We start from the raw sequence: 27626 nt of genomic DNA on the forward strand, positions 1-27626 counted from the left end.
AAACACGTAATTATTCAAATGAGAAATGTGCAATCTGAAATGTGTGGTGTTTTGAGAATAGGCAAGCATCCTGACACCTGTAACATTGCTGCAATTTGGCTGGCACTAGGATTACACCAACTATGAGTGCAGCTGCCACGCAAAATGCTGAATACAAGCAGGAGGTAAATGCTTCATTTAGGTAAGAAAACATTCCAGGGCTTCTAAATGAATGAAAATGGGAATAACTTACTTGGCTAATTGCTGTGTTGCCACACACCTGGTTTGGCAGGAGGATGGTGCTGTGAAAGTGGAACACGCATGCAGTTTGGGCTTATGTTGTTCTTCCAAAGTCTGACATAAACATTTTAAGTTCTCCTTCAGCTTGCAGAGTTAGGGCATGTGTATAGGTGTGTAGACTTATGTACCAACACCCACACTATTATCTATCTACTAACACTGACCTATGAACATCTGGGCCAGGTCATTTGGTGATGGAGATTAGCATGCCCTCAATGAAGACATGGTGATATCCCAGAAGAGACTCCTGCCCTTACACTCCAGAATTTGCAGGCTGCTCTTTTGAGCTCTCAAACCCAGGCACAATGTCTATATCCATGTCTGCATTATGAAACTTCTTCCTTTCAAAGCAAAACAAATAAGAACTAAGGTGAGCAAAATGGCACGACTCATTAGTTAAAATCTCCCAAGAAAACATATTTTTTACCTGAATCAGTTGTGGCAGCTATTAATAATCCTGCCAGCTGTTACAGGAGGCCCTTTCAAGTGTACTGAGACCTCAGCTTAAAGGTCTCCTGACAATGCCTCCACTACAGCATCTTAAAAATGGGCCTTACACTCAGTTAAGCCTTCTTAATCTTTATTTGTAATGACTAAGGGATTTATCTGGGCTTCAATGGTTCATTAGTTTTAACGGTGAATACTGGGAATTTGAGTATTACCATGTCGAAGTGTCAGTGGTGTCTAGGGGAAAGGAAATAGTTTCCTGAATGCACGTCACAGGACAGTAGGGAACAGGTGAGGCTCACATCACATTTGTAGACAGTTGTTTAAACATTTCTGCAATGTCCCACCATCTCTTGAATAACTCCAAATATATAGCCTTGGAAGAAACAGCTAACCTTGGGTTTTGCAGGTCTGAGGAAGAATGAGCACTGGCTAACCAAAATCAGGATGATTACATGCTTACAACCACATTCAGTTTGCACTCAGCTACGGCAGTGGCAAAATTCAACATAAATGGGCATATGAGCAAGCAAGAGTTCAACCATTAGCCCACTCTGCAGAGTGCCACAGGTACAGAGATGTGGGAAAGTAGATACAGCTGAAACTCATTGTCATCTTTCCCATGTATTTCTCCATCAAGACAAAAGATACACAAAATATCTCAATCCATAATAAACTTCAAATATTGCAAATCCTCCAGAAGAGCTATCTTTCTTTAAATACCTTCAAAATTTGACACTGAAGACATATAGTGGATAAAGCTGTGTTAAAGAACTTGTGATTTTCCTCTTGGTGTGTACTACGAGCAATTTCCAAGTTGAGTCTTTATTGTGTAGAGACACATGTCTAAAACAAGGTATTTATGTGATAAAATGAAAAATCACAGAATCACAGAATGTTAGGGATGGGAACAGACCTCCTAAGATCATCTAGTCCAATTCCCCCACTGGAGCAGGAACACTTAGATGAGGTTACATAGGAAAATGGATCTAGTGCCTCAAAAAAATCACAGTTTTCAAGAACATCCCAACTATACTCTCCTTCTGGCAAAGTGCTTTAAATAAGCTCTCAAAAAGCTGGATGGGGGCCTTGTCCACCAAATTATCTTGTGCTCAACCAGGACAAACACAAGAAGCCCATCTCTAGTGCTTCCTGGTTGTCATTTCTACATCACACTGACCTCCTTGGCAGAAAACTTAACAACTGCTCATGGACAAATAACCTACTCAGCCAGAAGCTTTGCTCTACTACAGCAATCACAATCAAAAAAAACCCAGCCTCTTGGTTGACATGGGCCAGAAATTTTTTCCAAAAAATTTCCAAACAAAAAGCATACCTCAGAAACACTTCAGTGGTGTCTTCCCTGTCACTGCCTTTGTGGAGGATCAGTGCACCTATATCACATTGAGAAATCGTCTACAAATAGCCCTATCTGGACCTGACTCTGAGCAAAAGTTCACGAACACCATAACTTTGCACAATGCCATGCAGCGGAGAATTGCTCTTTATAGAGTGCGTGACAATGTTTCAAAAAGCTGAAATGGTTCAGTACCGTGCCACTTAGTTGTGCATTGTATCACTTTGTTGTTGTTTTAAACCTATTTTTTCTTTGTTACGCTGCATAGAGGAATATCGCACTTGCCAAGCTGGAGGAGCATATTGGCCTACAGTATGTGCCACCATGGTGGCACCAACTGATTCAGGAAAGGTCTGATGGAGTTTTGTTGTAAGGCTGCCATTTATACTAAATAGTAGCCACTTGTGTACTTTCAACAAATCCTGTTTAATATTTACCATTCAAACTCATCACATGCTTGCTGTTCTTGCAGCTTAACCTCTTCTGGGTCATGAATCCTGACCTCAAGGATAGTTGGTGAAAGACAGGCTGGACAGTAGATTGTTTCTTGCTGTTAAATCTTAAACAGCTCACTCTCCTTGGGCTTTTTGTTGGTTTTCTGGATTAGTTTAAGACTTCTTGCTGCCTGCCTATATGTATCTATGCCCTCCACCCCTGCAGTATTCAACTGCCAGTCAGTTCTTCACCGCATCTTCTGTCGTAATCACAGAACTGCAGAGCAGTTGAGGTTGGAAGGGAACTCTGGAGGTCCTTTGCACAAGCAGGGCCACCTGGAGCCAGTTGCCCAGGACCATGTCCAGACAGTTTCTGAGTATCTCTAAAGAGGGAGTGAAAACAAGTAGCATTATTCCCATTGTGCAGATAAAAAATCAAACAGAAGTATTAGGGGTTTGCCAAGGAAGTTAAGCAATTGCAACCTGATTTTGGTTCACACTAAGCCTTACTCAACTATTCCTGCCCAGTGGTGGTACAGGCTGAATAAAGAGCATAAAAGTCTGAAAAAACAAATCCAGTGAGCAGTGTGATGGTGGTAACTCAAGTAAATGTCACAATTTTATTTAATTAGCACTTCCATGTTTTTTGATGGGTAAAAATTAGCTAAATGAAAAAACAAACAAACAACAACAACAACAAAAAACAAAACACAACAAAAAACTGATGATCTAAAAGAAAAGTTGCCAGGGGAAACAAAAAAAAAAAGTGAAGGACTAAAGAGGGAAAAGGATGAACAGATGTTATTGCAAGACCCAACGTACTACAAAATCTATCCTGACCAGCCATGTGGACTCTTCAGTCTCACAAAGCCCAACAGCTGAGGTGTGGCCCAAGTACACTGTCTGCAATAGCAACCAGGCTTGACCTGAGACTGCTATGACAAGGCCAGTCTGTCATCATAATCCTTGGTTAGAGAAGGGAGAGAAGATGAAGGGGGAGCAGAGGGAGGCTGAGGAGCTGCGGCTGTGAGGCATTTACAGCAGAAGGGCAGCGATGGCATATTAAGAGCCAGCTCTTCACGGACAAGGTGCTCTCCTGGCTCAGGTGAATGCTGTGCTGACTCCTCCTGACATCGCTTTCTCAGGATCACTCCTGAGATTCTACTCCTTCATTCTCAGGATAATTTCTAATCTTAAATGTTAAACAAAGTCGTGTAAAGATATTTTTAAACGACTATCTATGGATATGCTTTCTTTTGTGGCTGTTTGGCCTCTGGCCACGTTGTCCTGCTGTGATGGATTCCCTACGCCTTCTGCTCCAAGGTACCACAGCGGATGCCACCTCCGGCGAACACCCCAACTCTCTGCCTTCCCCTGAGCCCACGGGAAGGCCGGGCTGCTGGGGGAGGGGACAAGGGAGGAGGGTCGGGAGGAGGAGGAGGAGTTTTAAGCTCAAACACAAGCCGTGGATACCGGCCCGCGCTCCTCCCTCGGCCACACCCGTGCGGTGCCGCCGCTGGCCAGGCGGGACGAGGCAAGATGGCGGCGGCCCGTTCCGCGGGTCAAAGCCGCCCGTGGAGGGCAGGCTTGGCGCCGGGGCTGGTTGGCTCCCGGGCTCCCAAGCGGGGGCTGAAGCGGGCGGATGGCTGGGTGCGGGGTGGAGGGAGTAAGCGGCGGGAGGCGCTGACGGGCCCGGCCTCCCCGGCACGGAGCTGCGTGTGCGCGCAGGAAGGGCCCTTCCGGCGGGACGGCCGGGCCAAAACCTCGTTTCTCCCGCTGCCTTAACCAAGAAGCTTGAGGAGCAGCAGGAGAGGCGGCGTGTGTCTGCAGCGCTGAAGTCGCACCGATACACTTGGGCAGAGACGGATGAGAGGCTGTGCCAAGATCAGCACTGGCTGGGCCATCAAAACTGCTGCACAGGTATGTTCATCAACTATTGCCAGATTAAAATAAGATGCAGATGAAAAACATTTGTAAGCCAGCAACTGGATGAGAAAAAATTAGCACTCTCTGTAGTCACAAAGGTAAGCAGCACTTATAAAAGGTCCATATAGAAAAACGTGTCGGCATGCACATTTAAAAACATCTTGTTCATAACAGGATGCTATTTTTGATGTCTTCCTGCTGTTATGTATTTGTCAGGTACACTTCATACAACCAGTTGCAGCAGCAAAGGGCCTGCTCTCCCTAGATCAGAAACTCCGTTTTCATCTATGGTATGTTTTGCAAAAATATTTCACAAGTATAGAATAGTTCAGAGGTGTTTAGGCCAGTGTCTTTCACGTGATGAATGTGCACTCCGGTTTTACTTGCCAGGTGGGTTGTTCAGCACTGAAAATGTGAACATACCTACTCTTCTTAGTTTATTTCAAATTTCAGAAACTCATTTGTTAAGTTGGTGCTTTGCAAAACTCATTGTTAGAACTACAGAAAACAGTCTGTTTATATGAGCTGATAAATGTAACGTTAGTCTAACAGCTTAAAGATTATATATATTTACTAGCACTATTTATGTATACACAATAAACTGCTAAAGTGAGACCCTGGATGTATAGAAATGCAACTTCAACTAAGTGATGAATATTAACTATTATAAGTTGGGAAAGACAACAGGATGGTTGGAGGACTGAGAAGGTAGGACAGTTAAACTTTATGCTGTATCTTACTGGTTATAGCCTCCAAAATTATAATAGTGCAACAGCAACTCATGTTCCCCTCCTTCTATGAGGGAAAGCAGTACTGCATTTGCACATAAGGCTTGCACACTGTTGGTGGCTTTCACCTAACTCATACTTAAAACTCTGTAAGAGGTCATTAAGGTAGGATGTGAAAAAGCCCTGTTTAACTCAATACAAGTCTTCCTACTCAATAAAGGCTCACAACCTGCTTGATACGGGTTAGTCAGACATTATTTTCAGTTGTTTTGTTACAATGCTATATATTAATGGCACCCCTTTCCATGTTCCTAGGCAGCATCCAGAGAGAATGGAATTTGTCACATCAACACTGAACTGCAGCTAAGCTTCAGTGCTTTATATGGGACGGTTCGGTGGAAGAGGAAACTGCAGTACTGAAAGCAGTCGGTGCTTGAATGCATGAGACCATGGCCTCTCACAGAAAGCAAAGAATGTCTTCAGAAACTTTAAGAATTACAAACTCAGTTAAATCCTTTCAAGGTTCTTCTTCACAAGACAACAATAAACCAGTGATTCACTTTGCTTAGAGCTGTTACTTGCATAATTGGGGAAAAGGAAAGCTAATGTTCTGACTAAGGTGTGTACAAGACCTATTGCTCTCCCTTCAGATTGAGATTTGTAGTTTGACATACTATTAAAACCACAGAGATCAACTTAAAAAAAAAAAGGCAAAAACTTCAAGCATACAGATTTTTTTTTTTTTCCCCTCCTAATAGCAGAAGTGCCTTTTTAGATATGTGGTGAGTTAAAACTTAAGATGTAGCTCTTTCATAAAGAACATTTTTTTTTCACAGCTGGAAATGGGTAGCCTCTGGTAATGTGAAGTTGTCAATATAAAGGAATGCAACAGCAAAGTAAGCCAGTAATTCATAACTATGACTAAACAAACTGTTTAAAAGGCAAAATGTAATATTGCTGCAGGCAGATTGCTTGTAACTGCATCTTCAACTTTATACTACTGAAGTATGGTGTGCTTCAGGATGTTAAACTTCAGTGCTTTAATGTTTCAACACAGATTGAGTATTTTGCTTCGTATTGTGTGTCTGAAGCTATATTAAGGTAAATAGCTAGCAACTTGTCCTAATTTCACAGGCAGCTGTCAAGCACTGTCAAGTATGATCCAATAGGATGGTGAGACTACAAACTTTCCCTTGCTTGTGCAAGTATGAGAATTTTAACTTGAATAAAACAGGATTAAGCTTTTCTTACTTTAGAAGAGCACTCCTATCCAGTATCCACACAAGATAGTATCAAGAAGAACACTGCTTAAATTGACAATGATTTATTGTGTTCAGGAACATTTCAATAAATACCATGCTTTTAGCTTCAGTTTGGCAGTCTTTCCCTGCTAAAATAGGTTGGTTGAGGTTTTTTTCTTGCATGAACTCCACTGCCAGCAATGGATGTAGCTGAACAAGAAGTTAACAAATAATGCACACAAACAGCAGTTTTCTAAACATACCTCCTCTTTTAAAGGCATGATACAGATTTACTAAACAAATCTCAGGCAAGTTCTTCACAGAAGAAAATTTTGGTATAAGCAGTCTGAACATTGTTTTCTTCACCAATGCCGGTGATTTATTTCATGGAGTACAGTATTTATTTTTTAACAGTACTGATGAATAATTTAAAAAGTTTTTTTCCCCTCTTAAGTTGAGGTATGTGACTAATACTGAACTGTATGAATTGTAGAGTGGTGTACCTCTTGCAAAGCATTTCATGGCAATCATGGATAAATATACAGGAAAGGAACAGGCAATATGATACGCTGTTCATAGCAGTCTGGAGGATTTGAGTTTTCTTGTTTGTTTTACCTTGCTTTTAAACCACTGTTCAGGTCATAACGTATCATTTTAAACTTAAACAGATATTTGATTTCCATGAAGAATTGTGTTAAAAACACAGTTAAAGAAACTTCCTGCTCATGATGAGAATCACTTTCAAGTAGTTAAATTTGAATATCCCCATAAATTCCATTCACTTATTAAAAATGTGTTTTTATAAAAGCATCAGGACTACAGAAAACCAATTAACACAGAGTTAGTCTTGTATAATTTTTTCCACAACTGTATTTTACATATCACCAAACTTCTGCTTTAGCAAAAGAAAAGAATAAAAATAAATTCTCTTTCAACTATTTACACGCAGGAATTACCCTGCCGTGGGACAAAATACTTTATTCTACAGTCCCTTTAACCCAAGACGTAATCTTAGGCATCTCCTTTTGTGATTTAGGTTCTTGGAAGTTTTCAGCAAACCTTTCTCTTGCTTTATCCCAGTTCTTTTTATTCTTGCTCTGAATGATCTGAACATCTTCTATTGATGATGGTCTACTGGTACCCAAACCCGCATGCATCTTATGTAACTGAAGCTGGATCTGTCAAACACATTAATATGGTTGTAACTGCAAGTTAGTTATTCTAAACACTTTAAATCATACTTTATCATAGTAATTCCCCCCCCCGCTTTGCAAGTGCTTCTCTTTAAGGCTCTACTGTATGTAGATGCCACATGGACATCTAAAGTACTGTTAAAATGATGCGTCAAATCACCAGCTCTGGAACTATGATCTAGAGTGCTGAATAATGTCACCTGCCACTAACATTACTGAGAAATACTTCTCACCAAGTGAATAGCTCATGAGCCCTGTGCTAGGCAGTCTGACAACAAAAGGCAGAGTGGCTCTGAGCAACACTACTGCCAAAAGACAACACATCTCTGGTGACAAAAATTGGGCTAACATGGCTGCCAGAGGCCCAGAACTTGTTGGCTAGTGACTTCAGGCAGATTTTCCTCTGTCATGGTCCATCATCTAGCTTGATTTTTGTGCTTACGTCGGCCTCAGAGAAAGTGAAGGATTCCACCATAAGCCCATCTTGAATGCACATAATTGAAAATTACTTTAGTCTTCCTCCAGGCTTTGTAGTAAAATGTGAGATTATTAATTCCATGCCCCAAAGCTGCCTGTCCTCCCTTGCTTAATTTCCTAACAAATACAGACATTATGGAGATTTTCCATTCAAAGGACAAAATAACTGAAAAAATTCAAAATACTTCATTAATCAAGTAAAAAAATATTTTAGATTAGTTCTACTGAGATTATCCTTCCTAACCTGGTTTTTGAAATGTTTCAAATGAATAGCAGGTTAGAATTTGACATTTTTTACTGCAAATACATTTCTATTCCTTTTTTTTTTTTTCCAAGTAAAAATGAGGGAGACCTACCGGATTCTTCATACCACTGCCATCCTTGCCTAGGCCTTCTCCTTTCTTCCATCCCATCTTCTCCAACATTTTATGTCCTTTGTTGCTGTTGCTGATTTCACTTTGAAGAAAGTTTCAGATAACTGATAAGTAAGAGTTAATACCAAGTGTACACTCTCTACTCAAACAGCAAAAGACACAAAGGTGCATGCATATGCTGCTCTAGAAACCAGAACTACTATGCTGTTCCTACTCCATTAAGAACTACCCAGAAGACCCCAGTACAACCTTTTGCCTGTTCTTCCATTAGTATCTTCAGTTACCAAAGCCTTGCCTTGTCAATACCAGCTTTCTTAAAACTCCTTTTGAACTACTTGCTTACTTTTGGAGTTAAAAGATACAGCATGGGTGGGAATTGACTGCACTATGTAAAAGACAGTATCACTACATTACCCAAACACTAATATTGCATTGTTTCACACTTCCTTTTACTAACTTACAAGCACCTACAAGTTCATGTTTCTTAAACAAACAAACAACAAAACAACCAAAAAGCAACTACAGAAGCAAAGAATTAAAGAAAAATATTAAAGTGTAATTTAAGAGTATGTAAATGGACGTCCTGTGATATGCTGGATACTGACCATGAAAGAAACTACAGGTGAAAGATTTGCATGTGTACATTACTGTGAGTGGATAGGAAAAATAGAAATTGCGACACCTGAAAAACAGACACTATTGAAGGAGTCAGTAGTGCAGGTGGTGAGTTCCTTGATTTTTTGAGTTGGTAAGAATGTGATCTAAGCATCCTTACTGCCAAGTTGGATTTTGTATGGAAGGTGAGAAGTTAATAGAGCATATGAACTGGCAAGTGAGAACAGATAACCATTTTCTACCTCTCCTAACACATTATATACAGGTAATTCATAACCTAACAAACTGTATGCTAGTAATTAATTCTCAATTTATCATCCTTTAAGATTCAGTAGGGAAGGACACAGAGGATTTTCCCCCATCCCCAAAACAAACTTACGTATGAACAGAAGCTGGACTATCATCTCTCTCGAAGATTCCTGCACTTCCAACAGTCTCTCTGCGTTTTCCTGCTCTGTCTTTGTACTTGGGATTCTTCAGTGCTTTGTTGTCTTCATACTCTATGTTCTTTATAAGCAGTTTTTATTACATCAAGACAGAGAAAGTGGGCTTTAAATTCTTTATTTTTGATCACTGCTTCTGCTTATTTCATTAATTCTAAATTTTATAGTTTTTTGTTACAGTTCTCATTTAGTAGTTTCTTACCTTACAGTCGTACCTTGTAAGATATTATTATTGCCATCATCACATAATAATGTAATATTGCCTAATTCATTAATTTCACAGAGGCTGTAAGTAAATTAACAGATTCTCTTGCATCTTTCCTTGGTATGAAGAATCAATCTCACCACATTAAGCAGAAACCATATGGACATGCCACTGACTTTTTGTTTAAACATTTAGCCTCTTCTTCAGCAACTATTTATTCAGAATAGATTACAGAACTAAACCTGTATATACATCCCATATCAATATTATTTTGGTAGTTGAAGAATTTTAGAGAAATGCTGGCATTTTGCTGTCCACGCAAATACTTATTAGAAGTGCTAGATGTAATCCCACAGTTCAAATACATTCTAAACTGGAAGTGACTTAAATATTTACATACTATATTGCTTGTACATTCATGCTGGCATTCATCTATTGTAAAGCGGAATTAAAATAAAAACTTAAATTTCCCTCCTCCTTCCATCATTTTTTCAATTTTCATTATTTTTTCTTTCCAAATAAAAGATAGCACTGCAATTTACTACAAACTTAATTTGCAGAAATAAAAATAGAACTGTCTTAAGAGATCTTAACCTCAAAAGGATGAGGAATCTTGTACACCTTGGAATGGATCTTATTTTCCTAAAATTTTTACACAACCTGTTACCACCATCTGTCTCTGTAGACAGATTTGTAAATAATTATTACTTAGCGTACAAAGTAAAAGAGTTAAACTACCAGGCTCAAGTTTGAGTGCACATGAGAACTTTTCTTATTCACTGTAGTCTATGGCTTAAAACAGGAATCACTAAGTAGATGAAGACTTGAAACCATCAACTTTTACCATAAACTCACCTGTAAACCATATTTTACCCGTATCTGTTTCAATGCTTTTCTTCTGACTAACTCCCTCTCTTCTTTGCTAAGCGCTGGGCAAACTAAAAGGAAGAATATAGGATTGAATTTCTAATTAATAATGTAACATTGTTTCGAAACATAAGAGAAACGTGAGAAATTTTGTTCTAACATTATCCATAGACACAAGCACCAAGAAGAAAATACATCATCACCTATTGTAGAACGAATCCCAGTTGACAAGAAAATTGCAAGAAAACAGAATTAATTATTATGTTCATAAAGTAAAGAGTTATAATAAAAAAACATATCTTGTGATAACATGACTAACCAGAAGATTCCTTTTTCCTGTCCAGGCGAAGATGTGCTCTGACTTGGCCTGGTTCACAGCCATCACAAGTATCACTGCCAGGATGTATATGAAAAGAAAGCACAGTTTCACCAATCTTCACTTCATCTCCATGCTCCAAGATGTAGGGATCGCATTTTGTTTTAGGCTACAGCAAAAGAAAGTTTTGGCAGCCACATTACTTAATTACTAATGAAGAGTACAAAGTCTGTTTCATGACTACTGCTCATAATTTAGTAATTCAGTTTGGTCTCACAATGCAGACTATTTAACTACAGTGAGTATTTCACTCCAGCAACTGCAACCATAGTGGATTTTTTCCTAATATAAACCAAACATGAAGTATTTTAAGTGGCCCTAAATATAGAAAGGAACCAAGGAAGACATTAATTATCAAAGAAGCCTTCCAATGACCTTGTTGGTGATTTGCCATAATGTATGTAAAATTGCCATATGGCTACAGATTTCTGCAATGTAGACAGCATTATTAACAACAGGTACTCACCTGGAGAATCTGATTTCCATTAACAACTGTTCCATTCTGACTGCCTTGATCCACAAGAACATAACTTTGCAAATCGTGGTCAAAATACACTTCTGCATGGAACTGATAAATAAAAGCCTAAGTGAAATGTTCTTAATAAGCAAATACTTCACAATTTACATGCTATTTGAACGTAAGATTTCAGAATATATTTTGAGGCCTTTTTAAATGAGTGGCTCTGGTACTCTAAGTTAATAGTTTTCCACACCTTCTGATTTCATCCATGTAAAATGAGAATTAGTGGGCCACAACAGCGTGAGCTGAAGTATACTATTAATAATATAACTATTTTGACTGTTAACTAATTCAGTACTGAAAAAGTATATACTTTCAATATGGCAAGTATGCTTTACTTAAAGGATAGCAAGATTCAATAATATAGCATTTTTAACTCTTCTCATAAATAGAAGTGTTTTGTTTTCCATGCAAGTTATGTTACAGCACCCTGTTTTTTTTCTCTTTCAATTAAAAAAAAGATTCTCATTCTACAGCCTCAGCTTACTTGGTCTTTCCTATCTAAAATAGCTCCCTAAATGCCATGCTCCTGTAAATTTCACATAATTGACTTTCACCTGCATCTTAATGCCCAAGACACAACTAGCAGTCATTTGCTGTCCTTTTTTTATCCTTTCTGATATTGAGACTAGCAATCTAATTTTTTTGTTTTGTTGTTGCAATTATATATAGGTATTCCTCCCAATGCCACAGAGAAAAACACAGCTCCTGGCCAAACTCAAAGATATACACTACCATCAAAAAATGGCCACTGAGCAAACCAAGACATCAACTTCTCTGGCTTACCAAGACTCCCAGTAACAACAGAAGTCTAAAAAAGTGACAGTTTCAAATTTGACAAAGATCCCTTTAGATATAGTAGAAAAAAAAAAACAGAGTCAATCTGGGAAGAACCTCTTCATTTAAAACAAGTCTCTTCTCATCTTTGAGCAATAGCAGTTGCTACATTCAGTAATGTTGTTCTGAGCTCAACTGCAAGGATTACTTTATGACAAAGTTCTAACTAGCTGGCATCAATATTTTATATACCATTAATACTTAGACTAATAAGTTTTCCTCAAGTTCAGTAACTACGAAATTCAAGATTCATATTATGGTGTTGGGTTTTTTTTTTTTTCCTGTGCATGACGCTGTGGATTAGTAAAATTCCAATTAAAAAAAGTTTAGCTTTTCTAGACTTTGAAATCACACTGTTGGTTGTGTTAAATTCCCATTCAGTAAAATACGTTTTCTTAATTTCAAAGGTGGCTAAACTCAAATTCCATTCTAAAAGTTACTTTAAAAAATTAACATATCATTTTGCAGAATTTAAAGCCATGAAATCTAAAGCTTCATTCATATGCTGATCTACCTTCCAACAGACAGAAATAAGAGTTACCTTACTGACTCCAACTTCAGGAATCTGAAGTGTGTGTCCAGCATCCTTTTCTCTGGAAGGGAAGTTGATACAGAAATCATGACTCGTAGAAATAGGTCTAATAAGTGGCTTACAAAAGGTGTGCTTCAGTTGCACCTTATCATGTTTCTTTTCTGAGCTATCAGGGAGTTTTACAGATGTAACATACTGTGCTGCAATATATACAGTGAAAAGACTTGCTTTAAGGTCCTTTCTTCCATTTACTAACTATACACAGTAGGTAATGAATATATGATAAAGCTGTACCATTACATTTTATCTATAAACCTGATTCTTCTATCTGAACTTTTATACTTATACAAAGCCTTTACATGATAGTCTGCACTCTGCATCCTTCAGGCTCTTCAGTGCATTTTGGCATCAGTCTTCAATGCTTAAGTTGAATTCTTGGTAGTGTTAGGCAGGTAATACAAGCAATGAAAGAATCTGTATAGATTTTTTTTTTGGTCAAAACCACTGCAGTAAGAGGAATGGATTTGTGCATTATTTTCTTATACTAGGGGATGAAGAAGCAATGCAACTAGCAAAGGACCTATATGCAAATTGCAAGCAGAATTGTCATCTGTTAATCTTCACACAAATGCATCTAGAAAACTCCAGCTATAAGAGCAAGTCAAACCACATCTATCAGCATTAGATAAAAGCAGCTGAAAAGGGTTGAGGTTTTCAGTAACTAAGCGAGAAAGCATTAATTCATCATTACAATTCATCATCCACAATGAACAAACCAGTTTTTTTTTTCTTTTTTAATATTAGAAATGGAAGAATGCATACAGATTAGCACAAACCTCAACCTATTATTTAAAAACAAAGAACCAACTCTACTGGAATTCAAATGTGTGAGGAAGTCCAGCATATATTTCCTTGTGATACTGAATTTCTGAAATGTGTTCTTCCATTTAAAAAATAAGTTAATTTAGTGATCCAGGAAAAAGTTTACTTACCTTCTAGAAAAAAACCTCCAGTTTTCAGAGAGTGACTAGCCACTATGCTGCCACTAGGACTCAGACACAAGATCCAGCTATCACCAACAAATTTGCATGAGTGCTGAGCTACATTAATTGCAGATGCTATTATCACAGCAAGCATGACATTATGTGACATGACCTAAATTTCTTATTGTGCGCTAACCTAACTCAAGAGTACCTCACACCTGCTGCATGCTAGGAGTGGGGACGAGCAACCCACACCTTTTGAAGTGAGGTACAGTTTCAGAAATAATCAATTCCATTCACTTTTACCTTCCAATTGTAGCAGGTCTCACTGCTGTGATAATATAAAGTGATCCAGTCTGTAGAACTGGTGATCTTATTACAATTACTCTGATACAAGGAGGCCAGATCTTTTCTTCATCTATAATTATTAAAAAACAAAACAAACCCATTAGTACCAACAAATTACAGTTTTACCCATAAAGTCCACAACTTTCAAAGAAATGATACATGGTCAGCCATTATCTGGCTGACTCCTATGCAGCTTTCAGAAAAAATAAAGTATAAGCACATCTGAGAGAAAACTTTGATGAGACTGCTGTTTCAAAGGTGGACTGCACACTAAAGTATTAAAAATATTTTCCTAATTCTTGGTATTTACATGTGCACAACTGTTTAGTTACAGCAATGAGCTATAAATACACTCACAGAATTTAGTAGCATATTATGACTTCATGGACCATTATTCCTAACAGTTTAGAACACAATTTTACTTTGAGAAAAGGCAGCACCTTTTGGTTCACCACGCCACAAACCTACCACTGAGGTTTCTACACAGGCACAGGAGGCTATACCCCTAAACAGCTTTCAGAAAAACACCACTACTTATTCCTGGCTACTGTGCAAGTATTGAGAAAGAAACAAACACTGGTAAACGTATTACACTTTTTAATTCAAAGTATTTCAAGTCACAGGCACTTTTTTTTTAAATTATCCAAACTGCTTTCTTGTAGTTTGGTCTTAATGGGATCCTGGAAAAATACACTAATATCATACAAAAAAGCCACAATAATTCACCTTCATCTTCTGAGTCTTCTGAATCAGCAGTTTCTTCACTTGTTACTTCATCCTCACTGCTGTAGGCTTCGCACTCAGTATCTGTAATTTCACCTTCTTCTGGCTCACTCTCTGTGTCTGCTGTTCTACTGTCATCTGTATATGCTCCAGTATCTGGTGTACTTTTGCGTGAATGTGAATTTATACTGTCTGTAGAAACTGATTCTTTAGTTGTTAAACTGTTTCGGGCTTTTGTGTCCATTTTAGTCTTCTTTCTTACATTTGGAGACTCTTCTTCTTCAGCAGAACTTACTTGCTCAGTAGTGGAAAAGCAATTCAGACTGTTAGATGATTTCTGCTCTTCTGTGTCCAAATCCTGGAGGGGAGTTATAAAATGTTACATTCTTTACAGATTGAGTTATTCTAAAGTCTGCCATCAGTCTGTAAGTACATTATGTACTAGGAAGAATTATTTTTGCAACTATTAAGAAATGGTTAAATTTCCAGAAAGTTTAATGCATGCAATCAACAGAATATTTCGGTAGAAATATTTTCACATTCTACTAGACATGACTGAAATAATCTTCTATTTGAGAAAGTGACCGCATTCCTCTTCTAAACTTCACATTCCTTCCTCTTTCCACATACAAAATTAAGATCCTTGTCCACACTTTAAAACTTGTGCAACAGTTTCTTGAATATTTTCCAGTTTTGCTTTTGTGACACTTCTGCCCCTCTCTTACTCAATTCTTGCAACTTTTTCAAAAGTTCTTTAATTGATCTTCATCATATCTTCCTCCTGATTTTGTCTTCTCATTTTTTCCACCCATGCTCACCTAATGACCTGCTCTTCCTCCTTTCAAGACTGCCAGTTTAACAAAGCCTTTCATCAAAATACTGTAGAGAACTTAATTTATACTATGTGCAACCTTTCTACTAGTAATCCATTTTCTACTGTAACAAATTTCTCAATTGAATACCAGACAGATTAAATCATTGCAGGTTCTTTCATTGCCACTTGATTTTATTAACACAAAAACCACCATCAACATTTTTTTTAACTGAGAAATCTAAAGTTTCAGAATAATTTTGCCAGAGTACCTTGAAAATGTAATACCCAATCTAATATGACCACCAAGAGTGGGAGAGAGAAACAGCTTTAAGACATTAAAAAAAAAAAAAAAATCTCAGATTAGAAGTTATTTGCCTTCTTGGATTCAGAATGAATGCATTCAGTTGCCCTGAATTGTACCAAACATAGCAACACAGCAGCTAAAATAAAAAACATCCTTGGCTTTTCTCAATAAGGTTTTGTACAAAGCAGTTTACATTTCAAGATACATGAATTAACATGATTGTTAACATCATGGAAATTAACACTCTTTCATTTTTCAGAATTGTAAAAACTCAGTGGCACAGCTGTAAGACAAACATAAGTATTCCTCTCAGCCCAGCAGGGAAGATGTTGGATGGACTTCACAGTATAATTCTGAAATACTTTCAATAAGACAGCAAATTCTTAGAAACAATCAGCAAATTTTAAAATACCTCATACTATAGCAGCTAAAACTGAAGGACTATCAGTTTGTTTAGGGTTTCTCTATAGTGCACTAGCCCCGCCTCCCTGAATCCTCTAAGTATTGGAACCAAGAAAGAACAGGATCATAAAGTCACTGTCTAAAGAGAGACACAGCAATCCTGCTGAAAGTAAGACTACACAGTTCATACATGTTAGACAAACGAATTCCATTAGAAATCTTTTTGGCAAATCTGATTATCGCTTTTAAGATTATTTTTCAGTGTATTTATCTTTGTCTATATTTATGTTTGGTATGGATATTAGATTGATACCCAACATACCAAGCTGCTCTGGAATCCTATATGTATTTCTTACGATAATATTGTGAGCTACCAAAACTTTAGTAATCTAATCTGAAAACAGAGAAACTAAACAGTCTGCTCAAATCACAACTCAGGCAAAGCAACAGATGACTGATGCACGATGCCCAAGTACAATGCTCCAACCACTCAGCTCTTTCTCCACAATGAATCCAGTGACACTTGTTTTTGGTATCACTTCAGATATTCTATATTAGAAAATAAAAATATGCAGTTTCAAAGCCTAGCGACCAAAGAGCAAATACTGTTCTGGGTTGGAAACAGGAATTTAAAAAAACCCACTCTTACAGACAGGCCAAGAATTCTGTACAAACATTCTGCCAATATGACCATTACGCCTGTTTTCAGCAGTTTCTGTATTTTCCCACTATCACTACAATCAGCTACTAAGAAAACAAATAAATGAGATAGTTCTGTTAAGTACTAATAAGAACGTAATCTGTGCCTTTAGAAATCCTCATACAAAATTGAGGATTTAAAAATTGTATTTCTAAAGAATATGTATTTTGAGCCATTTATGATTTCAGATTTGTATTAAAATGCTCATCTTAACAATATCTAAAAATTAACCCTATGAATGCTGAATGTATTCTTAAAGCATTTGAGGGGGTCTTTACTTGTGCTGAAGAAATCCTTCTCCATTATATATGGCTAGTGTACTTAGACAAAACATATGCAGCATGCATCAAAATGTAACTATTCAAAAAGCACCCAACACCTTGCCTCCATACAACAGAATACTCAGTAAATATCATCCTGATTGACCTAACAAGTACTAGAAATGCACTTCGTTTCTTAAGGTCAGGATATTTAACTCTTCATTCCAATCTCATGATTACAACCATATCTGTTATACCATTGTACAAGGCACATATAATCCTTTGTATGTCACTTTGCCTAATACATCTAAATAGTGAGTATACCTACCTCAGTAGTCATATGTTGGATATGGATTGCCTCTATCTGATTCAGCCATGAAAAACCTCGTATCTACTGGGTATGATAATACAATCACTGGCTTTTCTCTCACTAGGCATGAGTAAAGTTGAGAAGCAGGATAAATCTGATCCATAATAAACTATTGCTTAACTACAGGGCTGAGTGGGTTTGTATTTCCGCATCCCTGACAAAGACAGCCACAGTTGCAAGTGAAATAAGGATTTTTATAATATGTAATTCTTAAAAGATCACTCCTCATGGGATGCAAGTCATGTTCATGTGAATTGATGGCTTTGCTTTATGAAGAATAGACCACAAACTGCTGGTAACAACCTTCTGAAGTGCAGGTTGGCTTACTTACAAAATATACATGAATGACCATAGTCACTGAAGATGTTTTAATGAAAAACTCAATATTTCAAGCATTTAACTATACTTTCTGCTTTACTGTGACAGAGCAAGACATTTTGTCTTTCAAGACTTCACATTTTTCTGCATAATGCCTGATCAACATGCGTGTTCAGCAATTCTTCAGCATGCCTACAAATTAGAACTTGAAAAATTATTGCGAGCATAATTAGCTTAATTCTAAGAAATGTACTGTTTAAACTGTATTGTTTTCTAAATTAATGTATTTTATACAAAACGTGTAAATATAAAAAATACAACTTTTCAGAAATGCAGTCTTCTTGCTTCTTAGTTTGCTAGAAGTTCAGTAGGCGACTTAACGGAACCCTGGGTACTCAATGCCCTCATCTAAAGGGCTTAATATTAGACCTTTAGCACTGACTCTTTCAATTTGAAATATTAATCTGAAATTCAGTATTTTGCTAAAGAAACATTTTCAAACAGCTTAAAATAGCTTTTTCACTCAGATGACTAAGCTTTCACTTGCTAGCACCATTTCACAAGTACTTCAGTTACTGTCTTCCACCCTACACAATACTTGAATTCCCAATGCAAAAAAAAAAAAAAAAAAATCTAACTAAAAGGCAGAGAAAGAATAAAGCTCTTCCTATGTCATAAAGAACCCATTTTATACACTGCTGGACAGCTCTGAAATACAGGAAACACAAATATAAATTAGCCTTACCTAAAGAACACATAGTTTCTTTAGCCAGAACACCCTACGTTAATGCAGCGATGCTAAATATGTCTCTTGCTAAATATTCTAGAATGCCATCAAAGTTTTCTTCAGATGTTTTACTTACACATTGTTTCAAATAAATTTCAAAGTTACTTTGTGAATGAACTGATTTTGATCAAATAACTTTAAAAAAATCCCTTAGGAAAATAGGTACCTAAATATCAACTACTAGATATTATTTTTCCTCTAATAAAAATATCAAGGTTAAAGGTAAACATCCACAGACTGGTGTGTTTGGTGTCTGAACTCTACCTTCACCAGAAGCTGCCAATCCAAAAGAAGAAATCTTCAGATTAGCCATGGTTTCTGTCAACTGACGTACCTAAAGATGGGACGAATATCAGCAAAAAGTAAACTACATGTGATTTAAAAAAAAAAAAAAAAAAAAAAAAAATCACTTCTTGAAGAGTTCTGTGGGAAATACTACTACAAAAGCCTCATATTTCCTATCAAAATAGCTAGAGTGCTTCGTGGTGGAAAAGAATATGGCAGAAGTTAATTTTGAGCACCACACTGAGATAAAATTTATTAGATGGTAGTTTAAGAATAACTGTAAAAATAATTTCTGAGAAAAAAAAAAGCCTATGACAGACCCTGCATCTAAATGTTGCTATGTATTTCTAACAGCCCAAATCCGGCAAGCAGAACTACATGATCACTCCTGCACACAGTCTATTCTCCGACCTGTATGGAAGCACTGGATCTAGATATTGTGCCACAGATCACATTGTCATTGATGTTACCTTGTGATTTTTTTTTAAACAGTTATAAATTTACATACTTTAAGGTTTTTCTTGTACAGGAGACAATCACGATATTTCTTGCCCCACTGTTTGTTGTTATTTGGGTTTGCTTTTTTTTTTTTGCCTACCACAACCATTAGAACTGAACTACATGCCTGGAAGTTTCAAAGTATTCCACCCACCCTCTTTATGTAAGCAGCACGGAGGCTTATTATGGCAAATAAAATCCCTGATTGCCTATCAAAAATCTAGCATGTAGGCAGCATACTTAGTCTCACAAGTCAAAACAAAACTATTTGCAATACAGAAGTTTTGTGACTGAGAAGAAAGAATCTCTTTAAAGAAAGTTCTTGTATAAATTAGGAATATTCCTCAGGAAATATTAAGCGTGAGTTCCCCTGCATTCTTCGCACCCTCCTCTATCCCTTCCCCCCCCGTAGTTAGAAGTAAATTCATTTTAGTTTTTTGTTTGTTTGTTTGCTCATTAAGGTAATTAAAAATACAATAATATTTTAACAGATAAATTTTATTCTTCAGATTCTCAGATTTATATTCCCATTTTGAAAATGCTGCAATATTTGTAGAGAATACATTGTAGTGTTAAGCATCCCGACTTACTACTTAGAAAGAGATACTATATGTAAGATAGGTGAGCACATCAAGTTCTTCACAATAGCTACAAACTAAACTGCAACTAAAAAAAACTGTCCTGTGACCAGAAACAGAGAGTTAACAGATTGGTCTAGTTATGGTCTTTTTGAGATTAAAGAGACAAACTTTGGTTTAAATAGATAAAGCCATTCAAAACTCATGTGCAATTTTTATAAAAACTATACAATTACCAGTATCATCTATGTAGAAGTATCTGCTGTGATAATCTACACATGCAGCTGCTAAATTCTCTTAGTTCTTGTATTTGACAACTTCTAAGTAATGCTAACTGTCAATACTTGTTTGCATTTACTCCTTTAACTTAAAAAGAAAACAAGTTTAACAAGTGTTTTGTGTACTTGAGATTCTGTAACTACTGCTGTCTACCCCTCTTCACATGCATATTCTTATGAACCAAGAATAATAATCTTCAGGGGGTGTATGACATATTCCCCGAATTAAACCCTGCTTTATTGGTTTATTTTCCACTATTAGTGGTCTGCAGACCAGGCAATAAAACCATTATCCTACTTGTACTGGCTGTAGAAAAATAAAGTTGGGTAAAACCTACTTGGGTCAAGAAATTAGGTAATGTTTGGAGGCCTTTTTCAGGTTAGTAGCGCAATTTAATAACCAACATGGAAAAGCAATAATGAAGTACTAATCTTCAAAATAATTATTGCAACTTTAATAATTTCATCAGTATTCAGGGAAGGTGTTACTTTAACTTCAGATTTTTTTTGTCGAGAGTGGAAGAGGGAATAGGGAAGGTTGGGCCTAAGAATGTAGAAAAGCATATCAACAGACAACACCTAAAGTAAAGTTCTGCTTAAACCCAGACATGTTTGGGTTTGCTTTAGGATGTAAATAATACAATAACTAGCATAACTAATTAGTGCTTTTATCAACACCAGACCAAACTGGATTACAATATTGCTCAGAAATATGAGGCATCTATGAACTGGATGGTGCAACTTACAAACTATTTTTTTCAGTTTTATAACAAAAAAATATAATATTTTATTCTAATAATTTTATTGTAATGTAACCTTTTATTTACACTAATGAATGAATCTCTTATATGAGCAAGAACCACACAACAAGAACAAAGTATTTTAACTCAGCTACATAAAATATGACAGTGAGGTGCTTTGTTTTTTCTAAACCTAAAAATGCATTTACATAAAAGTGTACTGACAAAAAGGCATTCCTTTATTTTTGAAGTTTAAATTGTAGAGTACTTACTTTACTTTGTATTCTCTCTTTTCTGGTTTTAAAAAATGGAAAAAGCCTTGACTCTTACTGTAGCACTAACTTTCACTTACTGTTCACAGATGCAAAGATCTGTGCACTACAAAATCTGTTTGAAATGTTTTTCCTATTATCTTGTTGGTCAAACAAGCTAATTCACAAATGCACTCAGTTCACTAATAAAACACATGATAAAAAGTGGATATTTACCTCCTACCTTGTTACTGTACAAGCTTCACACAAAAGATTTGTTAACAAGACCATCTATATAAAAAAAATCATCAATATAAAACAAGCTAAAGGCAAGTAGCTATCTGTAGTATAATCAAATGACAGAAGTGGATTGTATGGGATTCCAAAAAAGTAGCCAAAATTCTTTGTTAGGTCAGAGCTATTTATGCCACTGCACATCACTTAATTTAGGTCAATATGTAAGAATTCATCACAGAATTAAGTTTGAGATTTATTAATTTCACTATATGATAAGGGTTCATTCCTGCAAACTTGTCATGATGCTTGCCTGACACATGATGAATAAAGATCCATATCAACAATTCCTTTTGAGATTAGCAGAATGTTAATTCAGTGGTTGCACACAGCATGCCCAGAACTTGGACAGGAGTAAAACTCTTATCTTCAGCTGCATTAGCTCCCCTCTCTTAAGCCTAAAGGGATCATTACACTTAGTGTTGCTAAGTATCCTCTTCAAGCTTTCAAAGTGAAATGATGTACATTAAGTTTACTGAAAAAGTAGAAACTCCCACACTAGTCACAATCTATTTATAAAATCTGTAATCCATGAAGTACCACTATGTATTTAACCTGGCTTCACTGGTTCTTAATGTAAACAGTTTCCATTTTCAAGTCTTTCAGAAGACTTTACTCCTGATGCATAGTATCAATGCAGAGTTTAAACATTTTGTAAGTGTTATGTCAGAGTATTTGTATACTAACGTAACAATTTCAGATTTCAACCAATCAGCTTGACTGAGGCCTACATAATGAAATTACAAAATGGTTAAAGCAATAGCTTTAAATAATGCAAGCTAAGGAGCACTGCAAACTGAATAAATAAAAACATTCACTTAAATCTTAAGTAATATACTAAATTCACAGATAGGACTATACAAACTAGATTCAACATCAATAACAGTGTTCATTGAGAAAATGCTTCTTGAGGTTCAATAGCTGTTAACAATAAAACTTTTGGTGTTTAGGAGTGAGCAATGTTTTTAAAGGTGGCCACTAAGTACTACTTAGTATGCTTTATTAGCAGTCAGAAAAACAACAGAAAAGAAGTTACATTTTCTGTAACTTAAGATACAGCTTAGTTACAATGGGCATTTGTTACAATGTACAGCTTATCCACACACTATGTGCAACAATAATCTATTGACCAAATAAAATATCAACAGCAGAGGATAATATGCAAAGAATTAGAACTTCACAGACATTTCATCCATCCTAAATGATGGTAGAGTAAAACGTCAACAGAAAAACTTCGGAATACAGAGCCAAAGAGAAAGGGTTGTGTGTGTGTGTATTTTCAAAACCTTCAGCCATTTTTTGATTCATCAGGTGAATAAAAAACCTCAAACAAAACCAAAACAAAAAACCCCAACAAAACAAAAACACTCGAACAACTGAAAACAAAAAACCAGCCAAAACCTTAAAACCAAGACACTGAAGTAGCACTCAATTTCTGACATAAATCCAGTCCAGAGTGTACTCCAAATTCATTCTAATGTGAAAAAGTGATGGAATCCAAGTTTAAAGTTTCATCCTTCAACACTCACTGGGAAAACTATTTGAACACTAGCTACATGTTACCAACCTGCTGTATATGGTTTAAAGATGTTTGAATCCTTCAGAAAATATGTATCCATTCCATAAATTGCAACATGAAAAAAAGGTTTTGCATTTCTATCCATCAGTTCTAAAGTTACCTTATACTCATTTGCAGCAATTCGCTCCGGTTCTTTTCTCTTCTTTTTCCCTTTTTTATCCTTGGTGTGCTGAGTACCAGAGGCCTGATAAGACTGCAGATCCACTCGTGAATGAAACTGATATCGGCCACTTTCCACATCACAATAGTAATAAATTCCAGTTGCTGGATCATAATACAGTTGATTTTCCTTTATAAGAAACAAAAAACAATGTTACACAATGTATTTATTTAAGTATTGATAAAGAAACAGTTAATAAAGAACCACATGCTAAGTTAAAAAAAAAAAACAAACAACTTAAATGTACTAAAGAACCATTGTGGCTTGACCCTGGCTGGCTACCAGGTGCCCATCCAGCTGGTCTCTCAAACCCTGTACTCAACAGGAATGGGAATAAGATGAAAAGCTCATACGTCAAGAGAAAAACAGGTAGATCACCATCACGTGCCAGATTCAATTTGGTGAAAATAAAACGTAATTTATTGTCAGTTAAAAGAGTGCTGGAAGACAAGAAACTAAGACAAAACACCTCTTCCCAACCCTTTTTTCCCCAAGTTCTACTTCACTCCTTCATTCCCAATTCCTCTGCCTCCCTTCCCATGGCCTAAGCAGTGCAGAGAGATGAGAAGTGGAGAGTTGCAGTCAGTTCATAACAGTTTGTCTCTGCTGCTTCTTCCCTTTCACACTTTTCACCTGGCTTCTGCCAAGGCAACCCACTCTGGCATGGCCTCCCCACAAGCCACAGCTCCTTAAAGAGCTCTCTTAATGAAAAACATATAGCATTATGAAATTTTGATCCACCATCTGACATATTTTCTTGAAGAAATATTTTCTTTCCCATAACAAACGAGTTGGTAACAGTACTGAAGTAAAAGCACAAGATTTTGTGTATTTTTTCTCAACACACTCTTCACAGATTTAGTTCAGCAATCTGTCTTTTTCTAAACAGGTCCTCTTTTACCTCAAGCTTTTTAAAGAGTTACAGAGCAAATTTATAGTATAAAATTTGTAGAATGCCAAGGAAGTTAAAGATCTAGGAGACATCAAAAAGAACTGGATGAAATCTGAATTAGCACCTTGCATGATATATTTGACAGTAATAATTCAACAACTAATTAACAAGTTTCCATTACTATTAGTCTTCAGTAATATGTTTTTCAAATCAAAGCCAGCTTGGATCTTGCTTCTTTGCTACCATCACCTTCTACTGCTAAAACTTTTGCAATAGAGAAAAAATGCCAAGTGTTCTGAAAATGATCCTTACCGAATTATAGTAGAATCCAGTGCTATGGTCATAATACAACCCTGTATTTTCATCGTAAATAAATCCAGTTTGCGAAACAGCAGCTTCTGCCGCAGCTCTCAAGCTCTCTGCCAAAGAACCCTCTGGTACTGAAGTATCTTCTGCTTCCTGATATCACAAAGCAAGAAATTAAGTAGTCTTCTAAAAAGAACCTCCTTGAATCTTTAACATTTTACAAAGTCCTATTTTAAATAAAGCAAATTAGTGCTCTACAGACTTCGATCATTTCAAGAACTATTAAACAAGAAGACAAAAATTTATTTGTAGTTTACTGATTTCAGTGGGACCAGGACTTTAACCTGTGCCTTTCATTTTCCCCTCACCTTCATTCAAGTGGTCTGCATCAAGAATACACACAGTGAATATCCTTCAGTACATTCCTAATACAGATTTCTGCTCTCCATTCCATTTCAGTTGCTATATGCTAAGGCACAAAATCAGTTAAGTGAGATGGAGCAACCTAAAAGAAGGCTGAATAGGAGGCAAAAAAATACCCACACCAAAACAAACCAATAAAACTCCCCAATAACTTTCTCCTCCTCACATGTTGCCTCCTTATATCAAGAGAAGAAGAAATAAAGTACACTTTAAGGAAGTCAGCATGGCCATATTGAATATATTCTGCTGATAACAGAATGCCACACCTCCAGGCAATGTAGAACATATGGTTTAGAATGTCGTGTTTGTTTTGTCCTATTATTTAAAACAAATCTAGGAGTATGCTATGCTTAGAACATACTACACATTCACTAGTTTCAAAGCACAAGGATGTTTGTCTGTTAGCAGCAGCACCACACCATCATAAAAAAATCATTTCATACGATGACATCAAGACCAAAAGCACATCTTTTAAAGGAGATAAAATATTACTAGAGTGCTGACTCCAGAATTGGTAAAACCCCAAACAGTTCTACAACCTGTGAATTCTGGATGAAATTTTCCTCTTCTCCACCTTCAGGAATGTCAGTGGTGTCGACCCTTAAAGGAATACTAGCACCTGTCTCTGAGTCCTCTGTGGAATTACGCTCAGTGCCTTCAGTTTCATGATTGTGCTGCACTGGCAGTTCAGATCCACAATCCTGACTATCAGTGTGATTGTAATAATTTTCATAGTAGTAATAATCTGCAGGGGAAAAAATAAAAGTTGAAGTTGCATAAATTAGCAAAGCAATAGTTTACACAATGCAGTTTCAGGATCTTAAATGTTAAGCTCAAAATTTATTTATATGTAAGCTAATGAAAATCAACTATTAGGTAGATCCTTTGAATCTATTCTACTCTTACTGACCAAATTATGTCTTGTTTTACTGTACTTTAAAAGTTGGTAAAACATGCATGTGTGTAAAGTGTGCGATTACTATGTAACTATGTTACTATCTAACAGGTTACAATGGCATGAATTCTGCTACAGACTAGGCTAAATTTTATCCTGTTCTGAAAGGAATGTCTTGAATAAATACGAAATGGTCTGAGAGATAATGTTAGGTTACTGGGTTTAATGCAGCTAAGGATATACACTTGAAATGTATTTTATATTTTAAAAAATTCAAAATAAGACACTGTTCTAGAAGCCTGTTTAAGCAATCACCAGCCTCTCTACCTGCTTGTGACCACACAGCATAGTCCTCTGTCTGTACTTCTACGCTAGATGTATCTTTCTCCTTCCTCTTACGGAGTTTCTTAGTGAGCTCTTCCACCTGAAAGAAAAACAGCATGTTACAGAATACAATGCTGCCTTGTAGGAGTCTATGCCAGAAAAGAACATCAGCCTATTTTACACTCTATAATTCAAACAAAACTAGAATGCATCATAGGTGCTTCAACTGATCTTTGACAGGAGACAATTTCCTAATTGAACTGTTGGTATAATGAAAAATGCAATTTCTGGTCATGAAAGGTATAAGAATAAAGGGGAGCATATTGGAGGAAAAAAACCACTGAAACAAGGTTATTTTTAAGGTGCCAGACCTCAAGATTTGGATTTGAAGCAGTAAGCACTGTCCTGTGGTGACAAACTGTGACATTTAAAAAACTCCTCTAGTTTGCCATAAGCATCCACTGGGCAGTTCTTCCACACTTTCTTTACCTCACCTCGTTTAAGCTTTTTTCCTTCTGCTAAATGTAGTTTTTACTTCTGACTGCAAAACCAACTTTCTGGCAGTGAAGACGTTACACTTCTCCCCTCCACCACCACCACCTGTCGAGCCAAACGCTGAACGTTTACTAGGGACAACGAACTCGAGCCAGCAGCGCTTTCTCTACTCGCCGGGGTCTCGCAGCCCGGGAGAGCCGGGCGGGCTCCGGGGGACCCGGGCCCCGCCTGCCCGTGCGCTCAGCCCGGTGGATGCGGGGCTGGAGCGCTCGGCAGGATACGGGGGTCTGAGGGGTGCCCGGTCGGTGGGTGACAGCGGCGGGGATAGCTTCAAGGGCTGGGGAGGGGGACAGACCGTGCCGGTGGAGCCGGTTCCCCGGAGGGGCCCTACCTGTCTCCTCAGCGCCTCGCTGTCCTCCCGCGCCTCGCGGTAGAGCCGCTCGGTGCGACGCACCCGGCGCTGCGCCCGCTCCAGCTGCTCGCGGTAGGCACCCAGGTCCGCCTCCAGCGCTGCCACCCGCTCCCGCAGAGCCCGCTGCTCGCCGCCGGGCGGGGAGGCCATGCCCGCCCGCTCCTCAGCGTCCGCCCGTCGGCCGCGGCCCAGCGCCCGGGACAAAGCGGCGGCGGCGGCCCCGCCCGCCGGCCCCGGCCATGGCGCCCGCCCGGGCGCGAAGGGCAGCGATACCGGGGTCGCGCGTCCGTTCCCCCGCAGCGCACGAGAAACCGCTCTCAGCGGGAAAACGGCGTGACCTGGAAGAGACCTGGAGA

General features: G+C 37.6%; 1 protein-coding gene, 1 long non-coding RNA gene and 1 other non-coding gene across 5 annotated transcripts; 2 read left to right on the plus strand and 1 right to left on the minus strand.

Moving 5' to 3' along the window:
* The first annotated feature begins 3976 nt into the window (after window positions 1–3976).
* LOC139826586 (uncharacterized) lies at window positions 3977–9528 on the plus strand. 2 transcript variants are annotated; one of them, XR_011736745.1, is made up of 4 exons: window positions 3977–4437; window positions 4660–4733; window positions 5487–5790; window positions 6008–6542. It is a non-coding gene; the product is annotated as an uncharacterized lncRNA (long non-coding RNA). The 2 variants fall into 2 exon arrangements; XR_011736746.1 differs by lacking the exon at window positions 6008–6542 and adding an exon at window positions 9398–9528 and having other exon boundaries at window positions 3978–4437.
* Window positions 5137–5265, plus strand: LOC136115589 (small nucleolar RNA SNORA47). The gene has a single exon (XR_010653237.1). It is a non-coding gene; the product is annotated as a small nucleolar RNA SNORA47 (small nucleolar RNA).
* Window positions 6480–27626, minus strand: AGGF1 (angiogenic factor with G-patch and FHA domains 1). Of its 2 annotated transcripts, none has more exons than XM_071802882.1 (14): window positions 27250–27626; window positions 26367–26463; window positions 25684–25889; window positions 24728–24874; window positions 23464–23652; window positions 19125–19194; window positions 14141–14252; window positions 12861–12912; window positions 11429–11530; window positions 10906–11071; window positions 10575–10657; window positions 9451–9578; window positions 8439–8538; window positions 6480–7590 (listed from the first exon to the last, which is right to left on the minus strand). In XM_071802882.1, the coding sequence occupies exons 1-14, from the start codon at window positions 27418–27420 to the stop codon at window positions 7390–7392; spliced, it is 1824 nt and encodes a 607-aa protein (XP_071658983.1). In that variant the 5' UTR covers window positions 27421–27626; the 3' UTR covers window positions 6480–7389. The 2 variants fall into 2 exon arrangements, with proteins under 2 accessions (XP_071658983.1, XP_065717432.1); XM_065861360.2 differs by lacking the exon at window positions 19125–19194 and adding an exon at window positions 14909–15263 and having other exon boundaries at window positions 27250–27624.

The sequence above is a fragment of the Patagioenas fasciata genome, chromosome Z (assembly GCF_037038585.1).
Source record: "Patagioenas fasciata isolate bPatFas1 chromosome Z, bPatFas1.hap1, whole genome shotgun sequence".
NCBI classification, from domain to species: Eukaryota; Metazoa; Chordata; class Aves; order Columbiformes; family Columbidae; genus Patagioenas; species Patagioenas fasciata.